General features: G+C 41.3%; 1 protein-coding gene across 5 annotated transcripts in view; it reads right to left on the bottom strand.

Moving 5' to 3' along the window:
- Positions 1 to 277: 277 nt before the first annotated feature.
- Positions 278 to 24282, bottom strand: part of LOC110136935 (natural resistance-associated macrophage protein 2) — a 33236-nt gene continuing 9231 nt past the window's right edge. For 3 of the 5 annotated variants that reach the window (XM_020893008.2, XM_020893011.2, XM_020893012.2), the window contains exons 2-17: positions 22293 to 22364; positions 19699 to 19850; positions 18831 to 18956; positions 17917 to 18036; positions 16899 to 17005; positions 16294 to 16364; positions 16118 to 16185; positions 14708 to 14863; positions 13906 to 14064; positions 12959 to 13045; positions 11949 to 12068; positions 11663 to 11812; positions 11088 to 11161; positions 10110 to 10263; positions 8423 to 8476; positions 278 to 2019 (exon numbers count right to left, since the gene is read on the bottom strand). In XM_020893008.2, the coding sequence (XP_020748667.2) occupies positions 1942 to 2019; positions 8423 to 8476; positions 10110 to 10263; positions 11088 to 11161; positions 11663 to 11812; positions 11949 to 12068; positions 12959 to 13045; positions 13906 to 14064; positions 14708 to 14863; positions 16118 to 16185; positions 16294 to 16364; positions 16899 to 17005; positions 17917 to 18036; positions 18831 to 18956; positions 19699 to 19850; positions 22293 to 22326 (1710 nt within the window). In that variant the 5' untranslated portion in view covers positions 22327 to 22364 and the 3' untranslated portion in view covers positions 278 to 1941. The remainder of the gene's footprint in view (positions 2020 to 8422; positions 8477 to 10109; positions 10264 to 11087; positions 11162 to 11662; positions 11813 to 11948; positions 12069 to 12958; positions 13046 to 13905; positions 14065 to 14707; positions 14864 to 16117; positions 16186 to 16293; positions 16365 to 16898; positions 17006 to 17916; positions 18037 to 18830; positions 18957 to 19698; positions 19851 to 22292; positions 22365 to 24282) is intronic. The other 2 variants (XM_020893009.2, XM_020893013.2) reach the window with 1 other exon arrangement.

The following is a 24282-nucleotide window of genomic DNA, read 5'->3' as shown; positions in this document are numbered from 1 at the left end:
TTTGCTGTAAACTCTAGTCTGTTCCTAATAACATACAATTTAAAAATGGAGAAAAGCTACAGAAACTCCTCAAGTACTTAATCTCTATTTAACCAACCACCTTATCTGTTTATGAGTTGTAAAACAGGATTCTTTCTGCTTTTTTTTTTTTTCCCCAAACATCCTCTGGTAATGAAACGACTGAGAAATGGAACTGCCCAGGGAGGGAGAAAAAAATGCAACAAACTGATTCATATAGAGTTGGTGTCTCTGTATAAACAAACCAAAACACTGAAACTCATTTTTTAAGTCTCTTTTTCAAATAAAAGCTGATAAATGAGGTTAATTCAGTTTTACTTTTAAGATCAGAAGGTCTCTAACGTGGGTTGCAAGGCTATTGCTCTTATCAGAAGTTTCAAGGGTCACAAATTAGAAATGAGGGAATTTTAAGAATCAGAAAAAAATCCGTGCCACTTACAGGATCAAATCATTACAAATGACAAAGGCAATGTCTGGATTTTTTTTTAAAGGCTTATTGAAATGTGCAAAGTTTTAAAGTAAGGCAGCAAGGTTTATGCTGAAAGAGGAAAATGATGCTCTAAGATACAAAGCCTGCAGGGTTTCCAAACGCAAAGCCTTTGGGGCTGGAAGAAAAGGAGCGAAGGCACGGACTGTATTCCATTAAAAATGGATAGCTGCCATTCAGCGTAAGCCAACTGCACTTTCATGAAGAGGTGTGAGGCTGGTGTTGAAAAGGTTCTGACTTTTCAATCAGATCAATATGCAGAAACTTTCTGCAGCAAGTTTTAAGTATTAAATGTTTTCTTATAAAAATGTTATGGAAAAAAATTCTGGTTAGGAAGCAGAGTCAAAAAAAATCTATAACCCATACGTGCGCAGGCAGTGTATGACATGTGGACCAATCTTCCAAGTCCCAGTGTAGGTCTGATCTCATACTACTTGGTATAAATAAACTTAAAATGCTTAGCATTCCCTAGGAGAGTCAGCAGTAGAAACATCAGCCACTCCAGGAAATAGACTTTGGCCTAGAAATGGTGTCTGGAGTATTAATGGGAAAAGCGGGAAGACAAGACATGGTAGGACTATACACACATTAGAAAGAAAACTAATACCTCCATTATCTTATGTTGGGCTTTATAAAGTTCAATGTTAGAATTCTTTTTATACCTAAAATGCTAGAATGGGCTGAGTTACAATGCAGCATGGAAAACTGATTATTGATTAAAGTATGATTTCTGGATATTGTTACTAGGTAGTAAGCTCTTTGGAAAATACCATCATATCTCTGAAAAAAAAAATCAAGAAAAACAACAATAGAGAAAAATAATAATCACAGAGCACACCAACAACCAGGATGAAATAAGACATAAAAGAAATGTCTTCTTTTGGAAATGATGTGCTAGTACCAGCAGTTACCAAGGGTTGGTTGATTGAATCCAAGTCAAGTTTAACTGGCCACAGTCAAGTATCACTTTAAAAGTCAGTCTATTTGACCAGTTCATTCTGAAAAAGAGCAGTGCTCTTCTTCCTTTGTTACATGTGATTTAGACAAAATAAATATGATTTAATCTGAACAAATTTGTTTAAAAAATACAAAATATCATTTTTATATAAAACTCTACCCAAACCAGTAAGTTCAGGTTTACATAAACAGATATATTTTTAAAATTCCAAAAGTCCAGACACAAGCCCATAGGGGTGTGTGGCCATCACAGGCTAATCATTTAACTCTGGCAGTTGTAGGACTATTGTAAGGTGGGTGGGTCTCTGACCTACACTTAACAGCTGTCAGCTTTAATACCCTTCCCATGAGGAAATTTTTACCTTTTGTTCAAAACGTTTGAACAAAACTCACCACTGAACAAACAGATATGTTAACAGGACACTTGGCACAAAAGGACTAAGAGAAAGTGGGTCTTATAGAGTCCCTCAGGCTGTCAGTCATCTAGACACAAGTGAGTCAGCATCCATGGTGTTCAGAAGGTAGAGTTCAGGTTGAACTGTCAATCCCAGATGGTACTGAGGACAAAAAGATGGAAGAGGGTTAGACTGATTCATAAGTATTTAAAATTGGCATTTAAATATCTATAATCAGCATATAAAAGTAGCTTTTATTTCAGTTCTGCTACACTGATTTTCCTTCAGAAAATAAACGGCTTACAGATATATGAATGGTTTACTATATATAAAGTAATTGATGGGCGCTGAAATAGTTAAGGATTTGTTAATGCCAAATGCAAAATTTGCACTTTAACTATTCTTGCGACATATTCTACCTCAGCATGGGTGTTTCTGATCAGGATATTAAGAGCAAATGTACTGCGAGCTTTTATACCTTAATACTAAGTGTGTTAGAACTCAAATTTCAGGGAATTCCCTGGCGGTTCAGTGGTTAGAACTCTGTGCTTTCCCTGCAGAGGGTTCAGGTTCAATTCCTGGTTAGGGAACTAAGATCCCACAAGCTGCACAGAACGGCCAAAAAAGAGAAAAGAAATCAAAGTTCAAATAGTCTCAATTCTGAGCCCTATTGTCTGGGCTCTAATTATCCTTTGGCACCTGAGCAGAGAAAAGCCTTTCATTAAACAAAAGAAAGAAACATAAAATGGCATGTGCTAAGAGAAAAGGAGACAATCTATGGATCCCAGACATTTATCAGACTTTATAAGAATTACTTTAGCTGCCCTTAAAACACATTGCCAGGAACTTCCCTGGTGGTCCAGTGGTTAAGATCCGCCTTGCCAGGCAGAAGGTTTGACCCGTGGTCAGGGAACTGTGATTGCACATTCCTGGAGGAAACTAAGCAAGCTCTGGCCCACAAGCAGCAACTAGAGAGAAGTCTGCGCACAGCAATGAAAGATCCTGCGAGATGCAACCAAGACCCAAGGTGGACAAAAACTAAATATGAAAACAAAGCAAAAAATATATTGCCAGACTCATTCCAGGAGGCCTAATCCAGATGATTTGTATTGGCATTTGTAAAGTTGTAGCTTACTCTTTTTCTTTCCTTTGAATTCACTGTGGGACAATCACTGAGTCTCCTTTTAGCCCTACTGGTATCACCAGGGGTTTGAGGAATGTTGCTGCCCCTTGCTACCAACAGCCTTTTCTGAGCCTTTCAGTCATCTCATCTGTATACAGACTGAACCTTCTGTTGTAAGAATCAAATGAGATCATATGAGTGCCCAGGATGCCAAATGCACACTATAAATTGATAGAAATATTTCTAGCAGAATATAGTGCAAAAGGCACTGGGGCTAGAATCAAGCTTCAACTCTGCCATTTCCTATGACCTTGAGCAAGTTATGCATCCTTCTTGAGCCTTATCCAACTCATTTGTAAAACAGAAATAAATGGTGTACTTTAAAATGCCAAGGACATTAACAAACTATCTCATTTTGTGTGTGTGTGGGTGGGTGTGATGTCGTGTCCGACTCTGTGATCCCATGGACTACAGCCCACTAGGCTCTTCTGTCCATGGAATTTTCCAGGCAATAATACTGGAATGGGTTGCCATTTTGTAGTCCGGGGAATTTTCATGACCCAGGGAGTGCCCCACATCTCCTGTGTCTCCTGCACTGGCAGGCCAATTCTTGACCACTACACCACCTGGGAAACCTATCTCATTTTAGTCTTCAATAATTTTTTTAGACATTAAAAATGCCTATCAGAGGTTTATGATGACTGTGTGAAGATGAGACAAAATGGGGCCCATGATAAAACTATTCTCAACTAGAAGGCTAGCTAGGAATTACTGAGTCACACTGGAATTAGGGCAGAATCACAGCACTTCAGATTTCAGCCTTTATACTTACTTCAGGGTTTTATGACTCAGGTTTTAGTAACCAAGAGCAATTGTTAAAAAAAAAAAAAAAAAAGAGCAATTGTCAGATACACTGACAATCCACTGCGGCCTTTTCTTAAGTGAACTAAGGTGGTGGGGTGGGTGTGTAGTAAGCAAGGGCTGCATTTTTAGCCCCATGACCTCCAGGTTGTATCACTTGATGGCTTAGTAGAGAAAGCTCCTTCACTGGAAAAGTTTGTTGTATTGCACAGGGACACTGGGAAATGGAGCTAAATAGCAGAGGAACTGGCTAAATCTTTCAAGGGCAGAGAGGTACACAAATGAATATCACTTCTTACTTATTGATGGCCCTGCCCATTTTCCACACCCAACAGAAAAAGCATTCAGGTACTTTGGAAAATTCACCACAGACCAAACAAAATTAGTCTATGAATTGGCAACTTTTGACCTAAAACATATTCTAGCACTCAGAGTATTAAGAGAAGTATCTTTGATACTGTTCTTGGTGCGGCTAAACACCAAAGCTTGGTGTCTAAAGTGTACTATTAAATGTATACTACGTATTGTATAGGATGATTAGTAAAAATAACACGGGTTCTGGAATTAAACTAGTCAGGCACAAATGCCAAATGCCTACTGATTAGTGATGTGTTATTTTAGTTTCTGGCCCTTCAGTTGCCTAATATATATATATATATATATATATCCTTTTGCTGTAAGAATTATATGAGATCGTATGAGTGCTGACGGCTTCCCAGGGGGCTCAGAGGTAACAAATCTGCCTGTCGATGCAGGAGATCCAAGAGATGCGGGTCCAATTCCTGGGTTGGGAAGATCTCCTGGAGTAGGAAATGGCAACCCACTTCCATATTCTTGCCTGTAAAATCTTATGGACATAGGAGCCTGGTGGGATATAGTTTATGCGGTTGAAAAGAGTCAGACACAACTAAACCTGCATGCACACACACACAGAGTGCTTAGAACCCAACTACCATAATAATGTGTTATTTTTAATGTTCCAAAGCTAAGGTGTCAAAAGAAGGTGACGCATCTGGATTCACTGGTCCTGTCCAAGGAAGGAACACAAAGCACTGCAGAGGGCAGCGCTAAAGAAAGTCTCCAATCAGGATCTTCAAATTGTGACTCACCCTATTTTAGCTATGAAATTACACCCAAATAAAGAGTTGCCTGGTATCTTAGTGGTTGGAATTCTAAGCTTTTATGCCATAAGCCCAATCCCTGCCATGGGTTCAATCCCTGGGCAGGAGCTAAGATCCCAGAAGGCATATGGCAGAGCCAAAAAAAGATTTTAAAAAACAAAACAAAAGCAAGGTAAGAAGGGAGAGTTAAATGAGGAAGGACAACACAGAAAATAAAATTCTCAGATAACTTCTATGGTGTTATTTACAGGATTTAGTTCCTGTAAGACAGAAAGGGAAAGCTTGCGACAGAGAAAGGGAAAATGAAGTTCTAGTGACAATCTTGGACAAATTAAGGGTTGACTTAGTTTTTCATGCTATGTGTTTGGTGACAAGCCTAGTAATTTACTGTGTCTGAGTTTTTTATTTATATCCGGTCTTTGTATTTATATGCTTTCATTTCTAAGTTAAACGATTTTCCTTTCATCTTCCAAACACTCATACTTTTTACTGGAAGCATATGCAGAATATAAACGCCTACCTCAATGGTGAAACAAGACTACAGACAGAAAAATGTTCAGCTTAAAGCAGAAAAAGGCAGAATGACAATTTTTTTTCTCAATTTTAAATATTGTAATGATGTAACCTTTAGCAATGGCAAAACTAATTAAATTGGTGGTAGAAATTAGTGCTTGGTGTCTATAATTCATCAAGTCTTCTGGGAACTAAACCTATGTTGAGCATTGAACAAATTGAATTTGAACCTCAAGAGTCTCCTCATAATCATTTTTTTTCAAAGGTAAATACAACAGAAATACATGATCCCAGGCAGGATGAATCTGAGAACATGAAACCACACATTCAGAGGAACACTGGACATGAAAGGCTGAATATAAACATGAAGAGCTGACTATAAATTACACACAGAATTTTTATTCCATGGAGGGTCAGCACCCCTAACACCTAGGTGGCCAGGGAGGTCAACTGTATTCCTCTATCCCTTCTAAAGAGAAAAATCACGAACAGTGTGAATTCAGTATGTCAATCCAGGTGGTAACTGATGTTTCAGTATTTCAAAGTTGTTGAGATCCCACTCAAAGAGTATTTTCAAGGTTTAAAAAAAATATTCAGGAAACCAAATTGGAAAAAGGAAAAAAAACCTCTTTAATTACAAACCAAGTTTACATACTGTTAAATGGTCACTAAAAGTTCACTGTAACCACTCCTAAAACCACTAGCAGGACCTCACAGGAGCCAAACTGCAGTTCTTCCCCATTGCTGATAATTCCCAGTACGCTATAGCAGCAGTTATTTCATGCCACATTTATAAAGAACAAGGACCATTTTACATAAAGTACAATTATATATCCTTAAACATTTTACACAAACAGAATGCACATGCTGGCACTGGAAGATGTCAGGTTCTAAACACTGTTTACTGTACCCAAAGTAGTGGCTGAACAGAAAGTACACTTTCTATCTGAAAGCATGGGAATACAGTATAGGAGTGTTTTTAACACTGTAAAATACTACACACATAGTGACATAAACTGACATTTAACTGGGAAAAAAATTTTCATCATTGCAAGACATATAACTTTGAAAAGAAAACTAGCAGCTTTTACCTGGGCTTCTAAATATTTGTGAATCTGAGACTGACTGGACCCAGCCAGACTCCAGGCAACAGTAAACGATGTTAGTGTACCATCTTTTACAAAGAATTCTGTCAACATGGCCCTCACCTACTGAGGCCAGATGAGAGCTTAAGATGTCAGTCCCCAAAATCTACAGAGTGCCCTTGTGAACAGTTTAGGGGATGATGGTAGGGGAAAGGGAGGAACGGTTGGGGAATTTGTCTCTCATGATTCTATGCTATGTCACTGGAGGGGCTGAGGTAAAGGTATGGTCAGTGGAATACAGAAGTTTACCCTTAAAGCCATGTAAAAGACAGTCCATTCAGTCTGCGCTTTTGCCTGTGTACAAAGTATTGGACACAATGCCTTTAGGGGCTCAGGTGAACAGAGAACATCAGTCAACAGGCACTCCAGAAGGAAGACACCAGAAATGCAAAGTCCTTCGATCACATTCCCATTACTGTTCTCTCCAAGTCAGTGGCTATAAAAGACCTGATTATTTATCTCCACCAGACAATGTGACTTGGTTTGAGATAATCACATGGTGTCAGGCTCCACATGTAAAAATGTCAGAAGTGGCTGAAGAGCAGCAGCTCCATGCTGAAGAAGACACATTTCCTCTGACTCCAGAGCTCCACCATCTGGTCTCAAAGTTTTTCCCTCTGAGGGAATGGCTGAAGAGAGGTAGCTCAGTGAAACCCTGCAGAGAGGACTTGGCAACCACAGTGACACCAAAGGACTCGCTCAGAGCGAGCGAGCTTTGCAACGCTTACATCCAGAGCTCCTGAGATTGCCTTGCAAGTCGTCTTGGGCATGCTTCAGAAAAACATGACGATTCCGGTAGAAGGTGTTTTTTAGGAATAAAACAGATGGCTCCTCTTCTTTCAAGTTTTTTCTCCTCACCCCGAAGTCTCTTGAGAACATCAGTTCATAAATGCTACCATCTTTTTCTATCACTACCCTCCTAGAGGAGGAAGGGGAAGGTTTCCCAACTCTAAGTGCTCAAGAAGAAACACCATATGAAAACTCTGTACTAACATGAGAGTTATTAAAATCGGGACTCCCAAGAACATTTCAGTAAGCTCTCAATCTCTGAGGGAAATCATCAGAGTGATTTTCAGAAGAGATTAGTATTAGTCACCATGACCACAAGTGAGTTTTACCATCTGTCCATTTATCATCTTCTTTAATGCTTTCTTACTACCCCTCTTAACTTTCAATGAAATTCAAGTGAAAATAAGTTAAAAGAATCCTAACCTGATGGAGGTAGATTATCTCATAATTTTATACTTAATATGAATCAAACCACCCTAATTAAGATTTTTTTTAATAATTAATTCAAAGGGTATGCATAAGGAAAGTATTTCTCAGACTTTTAAATCCATTATTTTTTGATAAATAAAACTTGCATACCTATTCTGTAATTTGTATTATGAAAAATATATTGTATTTTCCAAATACATTTTTTTAACATATAGTCAGTCTTGTTAAGAATCATGCACTGAGATCTCACATAAAGATAAAACAAGCTGACCCTGGGACAGTGAAAGAGTTCAGTGCTGTTTGAAAGCAGGTGTCAAGCTGTCAAAGATTCTAGCTAATCCAGTTACCAGGTTAGGAGTTCAGGAGAAAAAATAATGCTATCTTTCAAACAAATATGCAACAGTGTCTTTCCCAACGAACAGCTGAGTCCTAATGCAGTCTGTGCACCAGCACATACCTTTGGCCGAGTTCACACAGTAAACCATAGAAACACACTGGCCCTGATGGCTACCCGTGAGCAGTGTTTACTTATGAGCATAGCCAGTGGTGGCTTCTTCGGTCAGCAGGACTTTAGAGATGCTTACCGTGTGCCCACAGTCCAGGAAGGACATGCCCAGTGCAATCAAACACTGCCAACCCTGGAAGAGAAAATATGGTCATCGTTTGCTGAGCCCTCTGGAGAGCCCACTTACGCCCCTCACCACCCACAATGCACTGCTGTACTCTCTGCTGTACTAATTTCAATACTCAGTTCCCTCTGCTTCCGACTGCTTTGGATTTGTGGTGTGTTTCTTTCATCTGACTCTCAGGCGGAATTCCTTGAAAACCACTACCCCATTTCAGTCCTACTCCACTCCTCACAATGCAGGGCAATGACTGACTGGCTAATACAACTGCCACAGTCTCCTGAACTAAACAGTAGTAATTCCTCTAGAATCAGTCCTCAGCCTTGAAAACAGGTCTTCAACATTTTCTATAGCCTCAGGGTGACCAAGAATGACTCGGCCCTGTCGTAAGTGATCTGCATGAAGGAAGGATCCCCCTTAAGTTCTACAGCACATTTTTTTGGGGGGGGGGGGGGGGACGTTCAGGTAGGGGGCGTGCTTGCAGAGCTCAGTTCCCTGACCAGGACTGAACCTGGGATTTTGAAGTGAAAGTCAGAAATCCTAACCACTACCCCACCAAGAGTCACCCTACAGCGAATTGTTAAACAATTTCTGTCAAGGCCATACTGAGTTACTTGGGTTTCCTGGAGGTAAGTCCTTATATTGTAGGGTCAGCATAATCTTTGTGTGCCCATGGTTTACTGAGAAGGAAAAAAGCAGAGCTATATCTAAGACATAATTTCTCAACATTCATTAAAATGATTTTCCCAATCAAGTATCTACCCTCTGGCAGACACTGACATGGGGACTAGGTAAGTGTTGTAAGATGAGCAGGGGGTTTCTATCATCCAGTCTTCCCATTCTCTGTAGCAGACATGGTATAAATTTGGCTGTCCCTAATCCTCAGCCCCTGTGATTTTTAGAGAAACCTGTGTAGAATAATGAGGGAGATGTGTTGTTGGCATAGCTGCTTTTCACTGATATAAGTAATGTTACAGAAGAAGAAGTCGACAGAAGAAGTCGAAAACAAAGAAAAGAATATATCCATAATTCCACCATCCAACGGGAACTATTATTACCATTTTACATAATTTACTCTAGACTCTTGACAATTTTTTTATTATCTAGGTATTTATAATTCTGCATTCCTTTTCTTATTATTTATTTTGCATTCCTTTTCTATGTAGCTTGTTTTATAACCATCATTCTTTAATAATTCTAGAATAATTCAATAAGAGATTATCACTATTTATTTCAGTCATCACTGGACAGCTATTAAGTAGCAGAGCTGGGCAGGGCTGTGAACCCACATGTGCTGCCCTCCAAAGATTTGAAATCACAAGACACAGCTCCATTCTCCAACCCCATCTCATACCACTCTACTTTCTACATGGCTGATCTTCTTTGAATTCGTCAAACATACTACACTCTCTTGTTAGGAATTATTAGGAATGGAAATCAGACAGAGCGACAGATTTCGAAAAATGATAGCTCTTAGGAACTGAGGGAAAATTTGTGGTTAAAAATAATCTTTAGTCACAGTTGGTTTAACGATTTCACGTAAATTGTGTCAATAGCCTGAAGACAGATAACCATGTGCTCTTTTGGGTCCTTTCTGAGTGTCAGCCCCCCTTGACCACCCCTGCCCCCTCCCAACTGGACTTACCAAGTAAAACACAAAGCTCAGATAAGCTACGCTGACCACTGCAGCCACCACGTACAATGCCACATGCCCTAGATCCTGCACATAAACCACGACAAAGTACATGTTGATGCAACAGACGATAAAGACCAGGATACCGCCTGCAATCCTCCAGCCTCTGTCAAAAGAATCAGCACAGTTATTGGTAGAATACTCCAACCTGTCCACAAACAGAAAAAGACACTGTGTCCTTTGGGGTCACAGGACAGGAGTACGTGGCATTTCAAAATATACCAAAAAATGCCTATGTCCCAGATTAGGTTAAATGAGCCAAAGTTACAAAATGATAGGGAGAAAGAGGAAGAAGAAAAAAAAAAAACACTATCAAGTAATCCCTATTACTTAAGCCCCTAAAAATGCAACAAGCCTTACAAGTGAAAAAGTCATGAGTCCCCGGAGATGCAACAAGTCATTTAAATACCCCATGTACTTTAGAGATGTATATAAAAGGTATTAGCTTATGCCTCCCTCATTAAGATCATTTAACATGGATTTAAGATGCTTTAACCTTCAGTGGCTGAAGTTGAAGAGTTAAAGCCCTAAAAGCTAAAAAATTTCCCCCCAGAAACAAAAAATGTGCTTGCCCTCCGTTGTTAAATTCATGGTCTCCATTTTCTTTAATTTTTTCTAAACTTAAGTATAGTTGATTCACAATGTTGTGTTTATTTATTTTTATTTTTGGCCACACCCTGTGGCATGTGGGACCTTAGTTCCCTGACCTGGGATTGAACCAGCACCCCCTGCACTGGAAGGCAGAGTCTCAACCACTGGACCATCAGGGAGTCCCCAAGTCTCTATTTTCTAAGTCAGAGATTGAGGGGGCAGCTCTAGCAATCATGTCTTAAAGCACACAGTCCCCCTATGACTTAATTTCTGACTGGTCAGTTTGAGGAAGATAACCATCCCCCCCACATCTTGGGGAACTAACAGGAGTACACTCACAATCCATTGGCAAATTCACTCATCACAGGCCGCAAGCTCGTAAACGTGAGAATGGGTATGAGAGCAAAGGGAAGCTGCAAAAGAAAAAAATAAGATCAGACGGGGCTACAGGGGTTCCTGTAACACCCCAGAGAGCAGCACTGTTAGCAAAAGGGAACCACAGACCCTGCCTCACCTACTCTGTGAGAAATTATTCCTGTCATTGCAACATGCTAGAGGGTTATATGGAAATCTGTAGCATGAACCTAGCATCAGTTATGCTCATAGTGTCTACAAAATTTGTATCTGCCTTGTCTTCTTAATCTCCATAATACTCAACAGTCTCCTTTACATTATTTAATGTTTGCTTGGGTTAATGAATAATTTTGTGTTTTATGTGTAATTCTCATTCAACAGGCTTAGAAAAAAACAAGCCACTTCTAAAAACCGTTTAGATTCGATATTTCATATGTGTCCACCATAGACCAAGACTGTGCCTCTTTCTTCCCCACACCCACACTGGGCTTGTTACCTAAGGGCAATAGAGAATGCCTCCTGACTCAATGGGATGTGAGTTTCCCCAGCTCTCTCCTCACTTGTAAGCTCTGAAGAACATTCAGGAAGTCATTCATCCCTGTTAGATGCTCCACGTCTTGGAAGACGGCCACAAGCAGAGTGGGGATGATGGCAATAGAGCGGGTCAGAATCACTCGGGCAAAGCGTGACCACTTTAGGTTCAGGAATCCCTGGAAGAAAACACAGGAGGATGAATGTCTGGAAGAGGAAACAGAAAAAGGTCTGGGGAGGTTCGGGAAGGCACGGGATTAAGAAGGGACAAAAGGGCAAGGTCCTTTAGTGTACCCCAGTCACAGCAGCACATACCTCCATGACAAACTGGCCGGAATAGGTCCCTGTCATGGTGGAGCTCTGCCCCGCAGCCAGGATCCCCACGGCCCAGATGTAGAGAGCGGCAGGCCCGAAGTAACACCCCAGCACAACGCCCTGGAGAGGCAAAGGAGAAAGATCACCTGAGACAACACCCCAAACATACTCCTTCATGTCACTCCTCCCTATTCCTGGCTACTTACCCACCTCTACCAAGCACTGTGCTGGCACTGTCCCAGAAGCTAGACTCAGGTCCTGACCTCATATTAGAGGCTTTCAACATAAATTCTGCTGGATGGACCCCTATTCCCCCTCAGCCTAGTCCCTTCTCTTCTCTAGGCTCCTAAAGCCGTTATCCTCAACTCACATGTTAAGTATCGAAAGGAAAAATGTCTATTAACACACTTCCCAAATTATATTCCTGAACACACTATTCTGGAAGATGGTAATGGGAATGGAGAGAAACCTCCAATAAATTTCGGAAATGTTAAATACTATGTACTGTGTACTGTTGGAGGTTCACAATGTAATCAGCATAAAAGGGACAGCAAGGCCCCAGTAAAGACCACTTTACTGGAACTTCCCTGGCAGTCCAGTAGTTAAGACTCTGTAATCCCATGCAGAGGGCAGAAATTTCACCCCTGGTCCAGGAACTAAGATCCCGCATGCCACACAGCAAAATGTAAATAAATAAATAGTCTTCAGCCACACACACACAGAAGACCACTTTACCAAGGATACTTCTTTAGTCTCCCCAATTAACACCTAGAGAACAATATGCTATCAACATTAAGTTTGGGAATTGCTGATACAATTAAATCATCTCATCAGCTGATCTCCTATTCCCTTCCACGTAATCCAAAAAGCTTGTCTGGCATCTGGACCTCTGAAAAAAACACACTCCACAGAAGATATGCTGAGCTCTGAAGTGAACCCACTGAAAAGACCAGACACTATGCTGAGAATCTCGATTCAGGAGCAGAGATCAGAAATCTGAACACGTTTACCCCTTTGTAGATGTCCACAGCCAGTGTTGAGTTATCCTCTGGGAAAAGGTGAGTGTGGGGACTGCTGCTGTTTTTACAGACTGCAACCTGGAACCAAAGCAATTTAGGAACAACTTTTAATTTTGAGTCCAGAACTCAGATAAGAATACCTCTCCCAACAGCTCATACACAGATGGATCATCTAAGAAACGAATCCTGAAGGCGAGACACTGGACACAGATTGATGACAAAAGAGACTGACGGCAAGGTCCTTGAGGTCTTCCTCCTCACTTTTCCTACACCCCCAGGTCATCAAATACTTTTCCTTGAGTTAGAGTGTGCATGGTAATACATGAATGCTGGGTCATTTTAAATGATAAATGGAGGTGAGGGCCCTTAAGTAGACTTCAAATATGAGACAACCCCCAGAACAGGGTGGCCTTATTCAAAGCAGAGCCAGGAGTCAGAGATCATATAGATGGGAAACAAAGGAGTGATCAAAACTAGATTGGCCAAAAAAAAAAAAAAAAAACCCCACTAGATTGGCAATCAGGAGTCAAGAGGACAGAGAATTCAGTGTGATAAAATAGCCTATCTAGCCACAGCTTCTATTTTCTGTTGGTTGACTCCTCCCGCCTGTAATCACCAAATGGCAGGACTGGCAAGCAGCCAGTAGTTGGTAAACAGGAAGCTAAAGGGGATGAAAAAGAGCAAACAGACATGAAGCCACCAACAACAGCATGCGGCAACCTTGGTCTACAGCACACTTCCTTACCTGTCTAAAGCTACGAAGGAGGGTCTGGGCTTGGTCACAGCCCCAGACTGTAAACCTGAGTAGTGCCATGACTTAGGGGCGGCACTGAGATCTATTTCCCCTGAGCTCGAAGTCACAGTCATGCTTTCCTGCCCCAACTCGGCCTCCTCTTTACCCTCCCATTCACTGCTACTCAGGACCCGGGCTTACTTACCACCTGCTCGTTGGTTTTCCCAAAAAAAGCTTCGGCAAACACGGAGACGACAAAGACGTTGATGATAAAGGAAACAAAAAGCGCGATGCAGGACTCAATGAAGAAGTACTTATTCGCTTCTCGAACTTCCTGCTTACTGGCTCGGTCCACCTGTCTGGACTAGAGAGACAACAGCAACAGTCACTTTTTGACTAGCTGGAACAAGCTTTCCTTAAGTCTGTAGTCAGCTGAAAGGCCTAGCGGGCAAACAGCTGCCCATATGAAATGTGAGACTCCACTTACATCCTGGTTCACTGACTGAGTAAGAAGTCATGACCCCTGATGACATCACACATCCCAAAGAGGAAAAAGTGAACGAGTGACTGCTGAGACCTCAGTTATGTGGCTGGAAGAACTGCTGACCTACGAGAACAATCTGATTTCAGACCTAACAGGGACACCACCTTAATTACAAAGGTCTCTGAAATCTTCCAACCAACGATTGTGATGGATTAACTGGTAAAAGCCAGATTAGGCTCTTTCCTCCTGACCTCCATGAGGCCATTCAAGCTTCTGAGATTTAAAGACAAGAGACACGGTGCCCCTTCAGATCTTTTAAGAAGGGCTCTAGTCCCTTCTCTATGTCATCCTGGTCCCATCTCTGGTCACCTTGGTGATACAAGAGTGTGGAGTCCAACTGTGGAAAAACGCTGTACTCCTTCAGGGCGCCAGCAGTTGTGAATTAAGTGTGTGTCCCTTGCAATGAAAGGAAAAGATGCCATGAAACTACACAGGCCACTGAGATAAGAAAGGTCTTGCTCACCTTAACTAAGGCAGAATGCAGGTACATGTTGTGTGGCATGATAACAGCGCCCACGATGCCCACAGCCTGCTCAATCTGTGGGGTACGACAGCCTGAACAGGATGGTAGGAACATGCCTTTGAGGACCTGGGTCTGGCTGGGTTTCACTGTAACATACTACATACAAACAGAACAGCTATTAGTCTTTTCTGGAACACGAGACTAAGAAGTGACATAGTACTAGAAAACACTGCATTTTTACTCCTTAAACTCCTTCATCAACAACTACATAGGAAATGAGGAACATAGAACCATCCAAAAAAACCAAGCAGCACAAGGTCAGAGAATTTAGGAATGGGGTATCCAGACACTTCACACTGTATTTTAGATATACGAAATCGATGTGTAGTGCTGTTCTCCGTCATGTCTGACTCTTTGCAATCCATGGACTGTAGCCTGCCAGGCTCCTCTGCCCATGGAATTTCACAGGCAAGAATACTGGAGAGGGGTGCCATTTCCTCCTCCAGGGGATCTTCCCCACCCAAACACAGAATCAAAGTCTCCCTCCTGCATTGGCAGGCCGATTCTTTACCACCAGCACCACCTGAGAAGCCTGGATGTGTTGAGAATCTAATTAATATTCTAAAGAAATAAAACAGCTGTTAAGGGCTTTATTGATATTATTGTCACAATAACTCCTGTGAGACACACCTTAGAATAGTCAATTCTTGATTATCCACACTAATCATGCTTCCATGTTCACCTATGTATAGAAAAATCACTAATGCTTGCCACTAGCATCTGCTGAGACTCACCCAGAAACACTTTTTCCTAGTTTAGCATTTCTCTTGGAAGCCTTGGACCAAGCTCTATCATCTACTCATAGAGTAGACACATTTTCAAAAGCTTAGCTAGGCCAATAAGCAGAAATCAGTTTATAATAACTGGACACAGACAGGGGCATTACTGGATAAAATGGTAGGGTTAGGGTTACTTTTAAACCAATGGAATGTCAGGACTGGGGCACAAACTGGGGAACATGTACTGTACCCCCTATAGTTCATTAATTGTTATAATACAGAGAAAGTCCAAGCTGCAACTACTGTCAACTAGGATAAGCAAAAACAAAACTCCTCTAACATTAACAGCCAAAGAATAACCCTGTAACCCCTTTCCTAACCCTCTCCAATGCTGTTCTGTTGCTGAGATTAACTTGGGACCAGAAATTCTAGTACAGTTTTAAACTAGGAGTCCCTGCAGGTCTTCCTGGATACTAGTCTCTGCCACGTCCTCATTCTTTGAAAATTGGCCAGTGCTGAATTCGGCTTTTTGTTAGCATGTACTGTCTTTCATAATAAAAGGACAAAAGCCTTGTTTTAAAAAGCTAAGAATAATAATAATAAAGTTAATGAATAAGCCTGTAATACTTGCCTCATAGCCAAATGTGAGGGCCATAATAGTGATGAGAAAACCAAAAAATGCTTCCAGCTTCCTCAAGCCTAAAGGGGAAAAATGCAGTAGTGAGTTCACAGAAGGCAGATTACCCTGTAAGCCACATGATGGAAAGCAGTTTCTTGGAGTGACCCTTCCATTCCCACTGTCCTTACCATATTTGTCCAAAAAGAGAAATACAAAAGTATCTGCAATGGTGATGAGAACTCCACCCCATAGAGGAACCCTAGGTCAGAGATTAAAAAGGGAGATTAAAGGAAAGAAACATTGAGAAAGACCAGTTTCCCAGCTTCCCAACAACTCTCCAGATACATGATACTTGGAGGACTTGACTTGGGAAAAGGGAACAGCAGCAAGGAGGCCAGACCTTGGGTAGTTTAGGATCTCAGTACTAAGTGAAGTAATACATTCATTCAAACTTTGACTACAATTTCAGACATTCAGGACACAAAACTGAAGAGTATGGGTCTTACCTCTCAAGGGACTCACTTACAAGTGGGATAAACTGAGATACAAATTAATTATAACACACACTGCCACACACTGGATAACAACAGGTTTGTAGAACTTGACATGAGAGCATGGAAGACAGAGCGCCTACCTCTGGCAGGAGAGAAGAAGGTGGTTCCAGAAAGGTTCCACAGAAAAAATAATACTTGAGCTGAATCTTGAAAATTGAAAATGACTTGGGATTTTCTTTTTACACTTGCTTTGAAATCTGGCAAAACAATGATTATTTGCTAGAGGAAAAAGCCCTCACCTTCCTAAAGACAGGAGATTGATGGCAATAGCTGAGCCAATAACTTCCTGCATGTCTGAGCCAATGATAGCCAGCTCCACCATCAGCCACAGGATGATTCGCGGAACCTAAATATCAAACAGCAGAAAGATATGGTTCTAATTAATCATTTCTAAGAACTTCCTCCATAGTTTGGAATTCATATTTTGGCGGTGATCCAATAACAGTCCTTTATTAAGCCTTAGGTCTAGAGATGAAAAGCTTTACTTGGTCCCTTGCTGGAGAGGGCCAGGTTGCTCTTTGTGGCAGAGCCTGAGTAAAGGTTAGGGCAGCAGCCGATGCCAATTTCTTTTCCTTCCATTTTACTTGATAGGAAGAATGGAGTTTCTGTTCATTATTTCCACTTAATATTTTGCCTAAAAACAATCCTGAAAGTGTTAGGGGGAAATGAGGATGCTAAGATGGTCAAAATACTGTTCAGGAGAGAATAAAATACTATAGAAGAAAATATCTATTCTGACCACAGCTGAAGAGACAAAACAAACATGAAAAGTTTGGAGTCATCCTTAATATAATAATGCACAAACAAGCAATAAAAACATAGATATACAAAGGGCCTTGGGGCAAATTGTTGGAATTGGGTGTTCTATAATAAAATCTGGGAACTAATCTGGTCAAATAATCAAACAGAAAGAAATTTAGTAGTGCTAGCTCACTGAGGCCAGGAAAAAAAAAACCACTAAGAAACATGAAGCGTAAGAAACATAAGAAGAAAGAAGCTAAAACAAACTACAAGTTACCAATTTTTTTTTTTGAGAGGCATATAAGAAAAAAAAGCAGGTAAGGATACTCTCTCACAGCCAGGAAAGGAGTTTAAACATTTAGGATGAACCAGAGATAGATTAGTACTTATCTAAAAATCAAGTCAGTTTAAAGCTAGCCTCCAGACATTAGGTCTACCCATTCCTGCCTTAGGCAGCAACAAGGCCCAAACGTCTAAACACACAGTTACCTATGATATGAGACAAACACTGCTTACCCTGGGATACTGGCGGTGGCACACTTCAGCCAGATGCAGCCCAGTGACCACTCCCAGTCGAGCTGCAAGGCGCTGGAGCAGGAGCCCCACGATGGTGGCCAACAGAAGAACCCAGAGCAACTGGAGAAGAACAAAACCCCACCATTACACTCATGAGATAACTGGTGGTTTAAGTTTGGTTGTTTGGCAATGTCAATGGGAAACAGTACACCCAGGAAAGAGCTCCGCTCAGGAATCCAATGACCTGAGTTCTGTATCACATTCTGCACAGAACTTGCTAGGTCACCTTACACCTTTCTGAGCCTTAGTTTTTCCCATCTGCAGTTGCGCTTTTGTTCAAGGAAACTACCTGGGTAAAACAAAACTAAAAACCACCTACATGATAAAGTTTAAAAAAACAGATGGAAAGGGCTTCCCTGGTGGCTCAGTGGTAAAAAATTCATCTGCTGATGCAGGAGAATGGGTTCAGTCTCTCATCCAGGAAAACCCCACACGCCACGGAGCAACTAAGCCTGTATGCCACAGCTCCTTGGCCGTCCTCTGGAGCTTGGGAAACACAGCTAATGAAGTCTGCACATCTAGAGCCTCTGCTCTGTGACAAGAGAAGCCACTGCAATGAGAAGTCCCAACTACAGTGCACCCCAACTAGAGAGTAGCCCCCACTCTTGCTGCAACTAGAGAAAAGCCTGTGCAAAGCAACAAAGACCCAGCACAGCCAGGAATAAATAAATAAATAAATTCCCCCTCCTAGTTGGGATTAAAAAAAAAAAAGATGGAAAAGCACTTTTCATCTGAGTGTCAGAGCCAATACAGAATCAACACATAGCCCCCAAGGTTGATATCCAACAGGCAGAGCAGAGGAGAAGTATGTTGTGAGTGTTTAAAACAGAAAGGGGGGAAGACTCCATGTTCACCTTAAATCCAGCCACTGCTCCAGACTGCAAATCAGACTCAATGTTTCCTGGATCCAGGTAAGCAATGCTCATAAGAAATCCTGGTCCCGTGAAGGCCCAGAGTTTACGAAAGCTAAAACAAGAGTACTGTACAAGAGAGGAATACAGAACAAAATGATTATCACCTCCAGGGGAAGAATGGATACATGCATATGTATGGCTGACTCCCTTCACTATCCACTTGAAACTAGCACAATATGTTTTTTTTTTTTTTTTTAAATATCGTTAATTGGCTATACTCCAATACAGAATAAAAATTTTAAGAAATAATAATAAAAAAAAATAAAATGTATCTTGGAGAAAAAAAAATGATTACCACCTCCAAACTGCTTGTCTAACTTATGTATTATTTTGTCACATAAAAAGCAACAATATCAGCTTCATAAGAACAAATAATTTCAGAAGTTGGACATGGGTGTCTCTAAGTTTCTTTTCCATCTTATCCATTCCTTATCAGCAACCTGTTAGCTCTCTGTCCAAATAAGAGCCCTTCTCTTACCTGCCCTTCCAACAGCCTTTCATTCTAAAACCCCAGCAATAATAACAGTACCTCTGTGCTCAAACACTACCCAAAGGGGACAAAAGGCACCGTGAGAAAGGGAACATGAAAATCATGCTTTCTGGATCAAAAAACGCTCACCAATAAAACTTGGCAATGGTTTTTCAAGGACCTTAGTTTCCTTAACAGTTTCTCTGACTACAAAAATTCAGTCTTCAGAGTATGCCTGTCAGAATTGACTCTGAGATTGCTGATCTTCAGTTGTCTAGCAGACATTGTACATAGTTCTCCCTAAGTAATAATATTTTCCTCCAAGGACCTGTCACTAACCTCCTCCTCAGGAATGGCAATCTTCTCATCAAAGTAGGTGGTGAAGGGGTCCGCTGAGCCCGCCCCAGGGGACTGCGGAATTGAGGCGTTACTGTAGGCAGGGTTGATGGCACCAAGACTGGCAGAGTCTCCATGGTCTCCAGAAGCATCTTCTGAGTTAAAAGAATTGAGAAGAAATGAATTAAAATGAAAAAACACACTAATATTAAGGTACTCGGTCGTGTCCGACTCTTTGCAACCCCATGGACTATAGTCTGCCAGGCTCCTCTATCCATGGAATTTTCCAGGCAAGAATACTGGAGCAGGTTGCCATTTCCTACTCCAGGTGATCTTCCTGACCCAGGGATTGAACCCGCATCTCCTGTGTCTCCTACATTGGCAGGAAGATTCTTTACCACTGCACCACCTGGGAAGCCCAATGGAGTTGGTAATATCAATGATCATCTTTAGAAGTACTAAAATTAAATCTTTTTAATACCTAAATAAATGCACAAGATCTACCTAACTCCATCTCAATTTCCAGCATTATATTTTTTAATTAATTTTTGAATAGGCAATACACTCAAATGGCTGAAAATTTGAGAAACACAAAAATGCTTACAGTAAAAAAGCTCCCCTCTCAACCCTCTTCTCCAGTCACTAAGCTCTATATTGGTTTTCAACACTAATCTCAAATTGTCACTGGGATGGGGAATACATGTAAATCCATGGCTAATTCATATCAATGTATAACAAAAACTACTGTAATGATGTAAAGTAATTAGCCTCCAACTAATAAAAATTAAAAAAAAATTAAAAAAAAAAAAAAAAAAAAGATGCTTACTCCTTGGAAGGAAAATTATGACCAACCTAGATAGTATATTGAAAAGCAGAGACATTACTTTGCCAACAAAGGTCCGTCTCATCAGGCTATGGTTTTTCCAGTGGTCATGTATGGATGTGAGAGTTGGACTGTGAAGAAAGCTGAGCAATGAAAAACTGATGCTTTTGAACTGTGGTGTTGGAGAAGACTCTTGAGAGTCCTTGGACTGCAAGGAGATCCAGCCAGTCCATCCTAAAGGAGATCAGTCCTGGGTGATCACTGGAAAGACTGATGCTGAACCTGAAATACCAGTACTTCGGCACCTCATGCTAAGAGTTGACTCATTGGAAAAGACCCAGATGCTGGGAGGGATTGGAGGCAGGAGGAGAAGGGGATGACAGAAGATGAGATGGCTGGATGGCATCACCGACTTGATGGACATGGGTTTGAGTAGACTCCGGGAGTTTGTGATGGACAGGGAGGCCTGGAGTGCTGCGATTCATGGGGTCGCAAAGAGTCAGACAGGACTGAGCAACTGAACTGAACTGAACTGAACTGAACCTGTGGTTGAGCAATCCCACTTCTGAGTATTAAATACCCAATAGAACTGAAAAAAAAAAAAAAAAAAATCTCAAATTGTCTCCCCCGAGTTTCACACTTCTATTGTCACTTGCCAATTTTTAGAATCATTTCATTTTCTTCCAAAATCACTGATGTCTAGGGCTCAATATGTAACATCCCCAGACTAGCCTCACTGATAACCTAAATCTTAACTTTTAGAAGGAAATAGGCTAACGGGACACCCCTCTCTCCACCTCCCACCCATTATTTGGTAGGATTTACTCAAAGGATCATCCTTGGACATTGTATCTCCATCAGGCTTCCCCAGAAATGGCTAACTTACAAAACACTATCATATTTCAGGTTAAGATCTGTCGCCGCAGGGAAAAGACCAAACAGGAACCCTTTGCCACCTGACTAAGGCCTGCAGTGTAGAGCCTGGGGAGGGGGAGGTGTCACCCTTGTGACAGGAGTGCTCACCGCAGAGCAGACTAATCACCAGTGTGATTAGTCTTCCTGCTGCATTTTGCTGCTAATTTTAAATCTGGCCAGAGGGAAGGGGGGTGTCCACCGAGGGTCAGACAGAAAAGGGCTAACTCACCAGCAAGTTAGGAAGCCCAGTCTGCTGAGACCATCAAATGGCTCTTTTTAACCATAAAGCTCTAATCTCACAGTTCCAAGAACCCCTTGCAACCGCCAATTAGAAAAACAAAAGCTTTCTTTTTATAGGGAACTGACCCACTTCATCTTAAGTGACACTGAATTGAGGAGTAAACTTACAGAAAAGGAATGGAAATTCTAAAGGAGAAACTTAGAATCAGGAAGGTGCTAGCTCAGTATTTTCGTGTACCACTCCTACCTGAAGTGCCTTCAGCAGTCAAAGCACCTCAGAGGTTTTTATACCAGGTGTGCAAGTTAGACTGCCTTTACAAGCACTATTGCTATAGAAACCAGACTTGCAACTAATCTTGGCTCATCTCAGAACTGGAAATAAAATTGAGGCAGGTCTCTGTGGTTATAAATCCATTTTCATTTACAGCCTAAGTCACCAGGTCATCTAAGTCACCTCTGAATGGAGCAGGTCTCTGTGACATTGATGGCTGGGGGACAGGAGATGGCGACAATTTTTTGATGGAACAGAAGACAAGAAGCACAATATGGTAAATCTCTGTTACTGGCTTAAGCCTAATTTCAAACAAAAATGAGTCAATGACACAAAGCTGTAAATTACCATCTGGTATCTTCTGTTCAGGACCCAACACCATGGTGGACACCTGAGTGCCTGAGTTCTTAGAAAAGGATTCTGGAAAAGAGAGAAGAGAAGGAGAGGAATTAGCAAGAACAAATTAAAACAAGTTCACAACCAGTATTCTGTGACACTGTATGACTGAACCCTTACTATGCAAAAAGAATAATTGTTCTACTGAATTAGACAACCTTGAAAATAATCACAGTTTTCAGAATTTGATTAAGAGATATTTAAGGGGGAAAAATGAAATACTGGCAACACTTCGAAACCAAAGTGAAGCAAAAGGTATTTCAGGCAAGTGGGAAAGTAGTTTTTAGTAAGTATCCACGGGAGACAGTAAAGGATAGGGAAACCTGCCATGTTGCAGTCCAAGGGGTCGCAAAGAATCGGACACGACTTAGCATGTGAACAACACAAATAAAGCATCCATACAGAGGCTTCCAAGCAATCATTCACCCAATCTCCCACCCTTTACCTCCAATTAACCCAAATATTGAAAAGACTGACTTCCCATCATTTTGATGAGCTTTTAAGGACAAAGATCTATAACTCTCTCTGATCTAACTAACAATTTAAGCTCATGTTTCAAGTTTCTGGAGGGTGGGCAGGAAGGGGGAAACACCTCACCAGCACACTGGTAGGAGAGAGCCACTATTTCCAAGTCTCACCTTTCCCTGAGAGAGACTTCAGCTTTAAGGTTTCAGGTCTCATTCCCCAACACTTCAACAACTGAGAGAAGAATGAGTGACCATGCTCCCCTCAAGGAGAGCTGAGGCACCAGGAGAAAAAGGCACAGACAGCAGCCTGACTGCACCTCTCTCCATCAGCAGTAAGTAACCTACGAGGAGGGGTGAGGAGTGAGGGATATTGGGGGTGAGAGGGGGTATCCCAGATGTCCAGCCTCCTACTGGGTTAAGTTCAACTGGGGTAGAGGGCTTACGTTTTACTGGGCTAAGTTTAACAGGTGGTAGAGGGAATATTAGTAAGCCCACTGGGCCACAGATCTATGGCATATTCTCCAGTCAACTCCACCAATAAGGTTAATTGTTTAAAAATTCTGATCTACTGATTAAGGAATCTACTTCTTAGTTAATTCTAAACTTAGAAATAATGGGAAAGGTAAATAATGTTGTCAACCACTTCCCCTTGAATCCCAGTAACAACTATCCTACTGCAAAACTGAGGAAGCCTCCCCTTATCTATCCTTGACTAGTCTCTTTCTACTCTTGTACCATTATTGCTCGTATGTGAACAGTGCTCTGCATTCTTTTTTAGATAATCTATTGACATATTCTAGGGCTTCCCTGGTAGCTCAGCAGTAAAAAATCCTCATGCCAATGCAGGAGACTTGGGTTCAAGCCCTGGTAGGGAAGATCCCCTGGACAGGGAAATGGCAACCCTCTCCAGTGTTCTTGACTAGGAAACCCCATGGACAGAGGCGCTTGATAGGCTACAGTCCACGGGGGTCACAAGAGCTGGACATGACTTAGCAACTAAAACAACGACAACAAATCAACATATTCTTTACCTGTTTTGCCAAATTACAGAATTAAGACCTGAAAGGGGTATTAGATTTCATCTATTTTCTGGAGTATAAAACATAGCAACATCTAAATCTTGCTAATTTAGAAAATATAAACTTTCAACTCTATAGTCACCAATAAGGAGACTCTGGTTATAATAAACAGCAGCCATGTCCTTCCTATCAGTTTGAGCTACGAGATGAACATTATTATTCATGAACATTATTATTCATGAACATTATTATTAAGATTATTGGAAATTTCCTGGTGGTCCAGTGGTTAGGACTCCACGCTTTCCCTGCAAAGGGCAAGTTTAATCACTGGTCAGGGAACCAAGATCCCACAAGCCACACAGCACAGGTCCCTCACCATACTCCCCCAAAAAGAGTGTTATCATTGAGAGTTCCCTGGTGGAACAGTGGTGAGGATTCTAGTCTTTCACTGCTGTG

The sequence above is a fragment of the Odocoileus virginianus genome, chromosome 24, assembly GCF_023699985.2.
Source record: "Odocoileus virginianus isolate 20LAN1187 ecotype Illinois chromosome 24, Ovbor_1.2, whole genome shotgun sequence".
Taxonomy (NCBI): Eukaryota; Metazoa; Chordata; class Mammalia; order Artiodactyla; family Cervidae; genus Odocoileus; species Odocoileus virginianus.
This window is presented reverse-complemented; position numbering and strand designations above follow the sequence as displayed.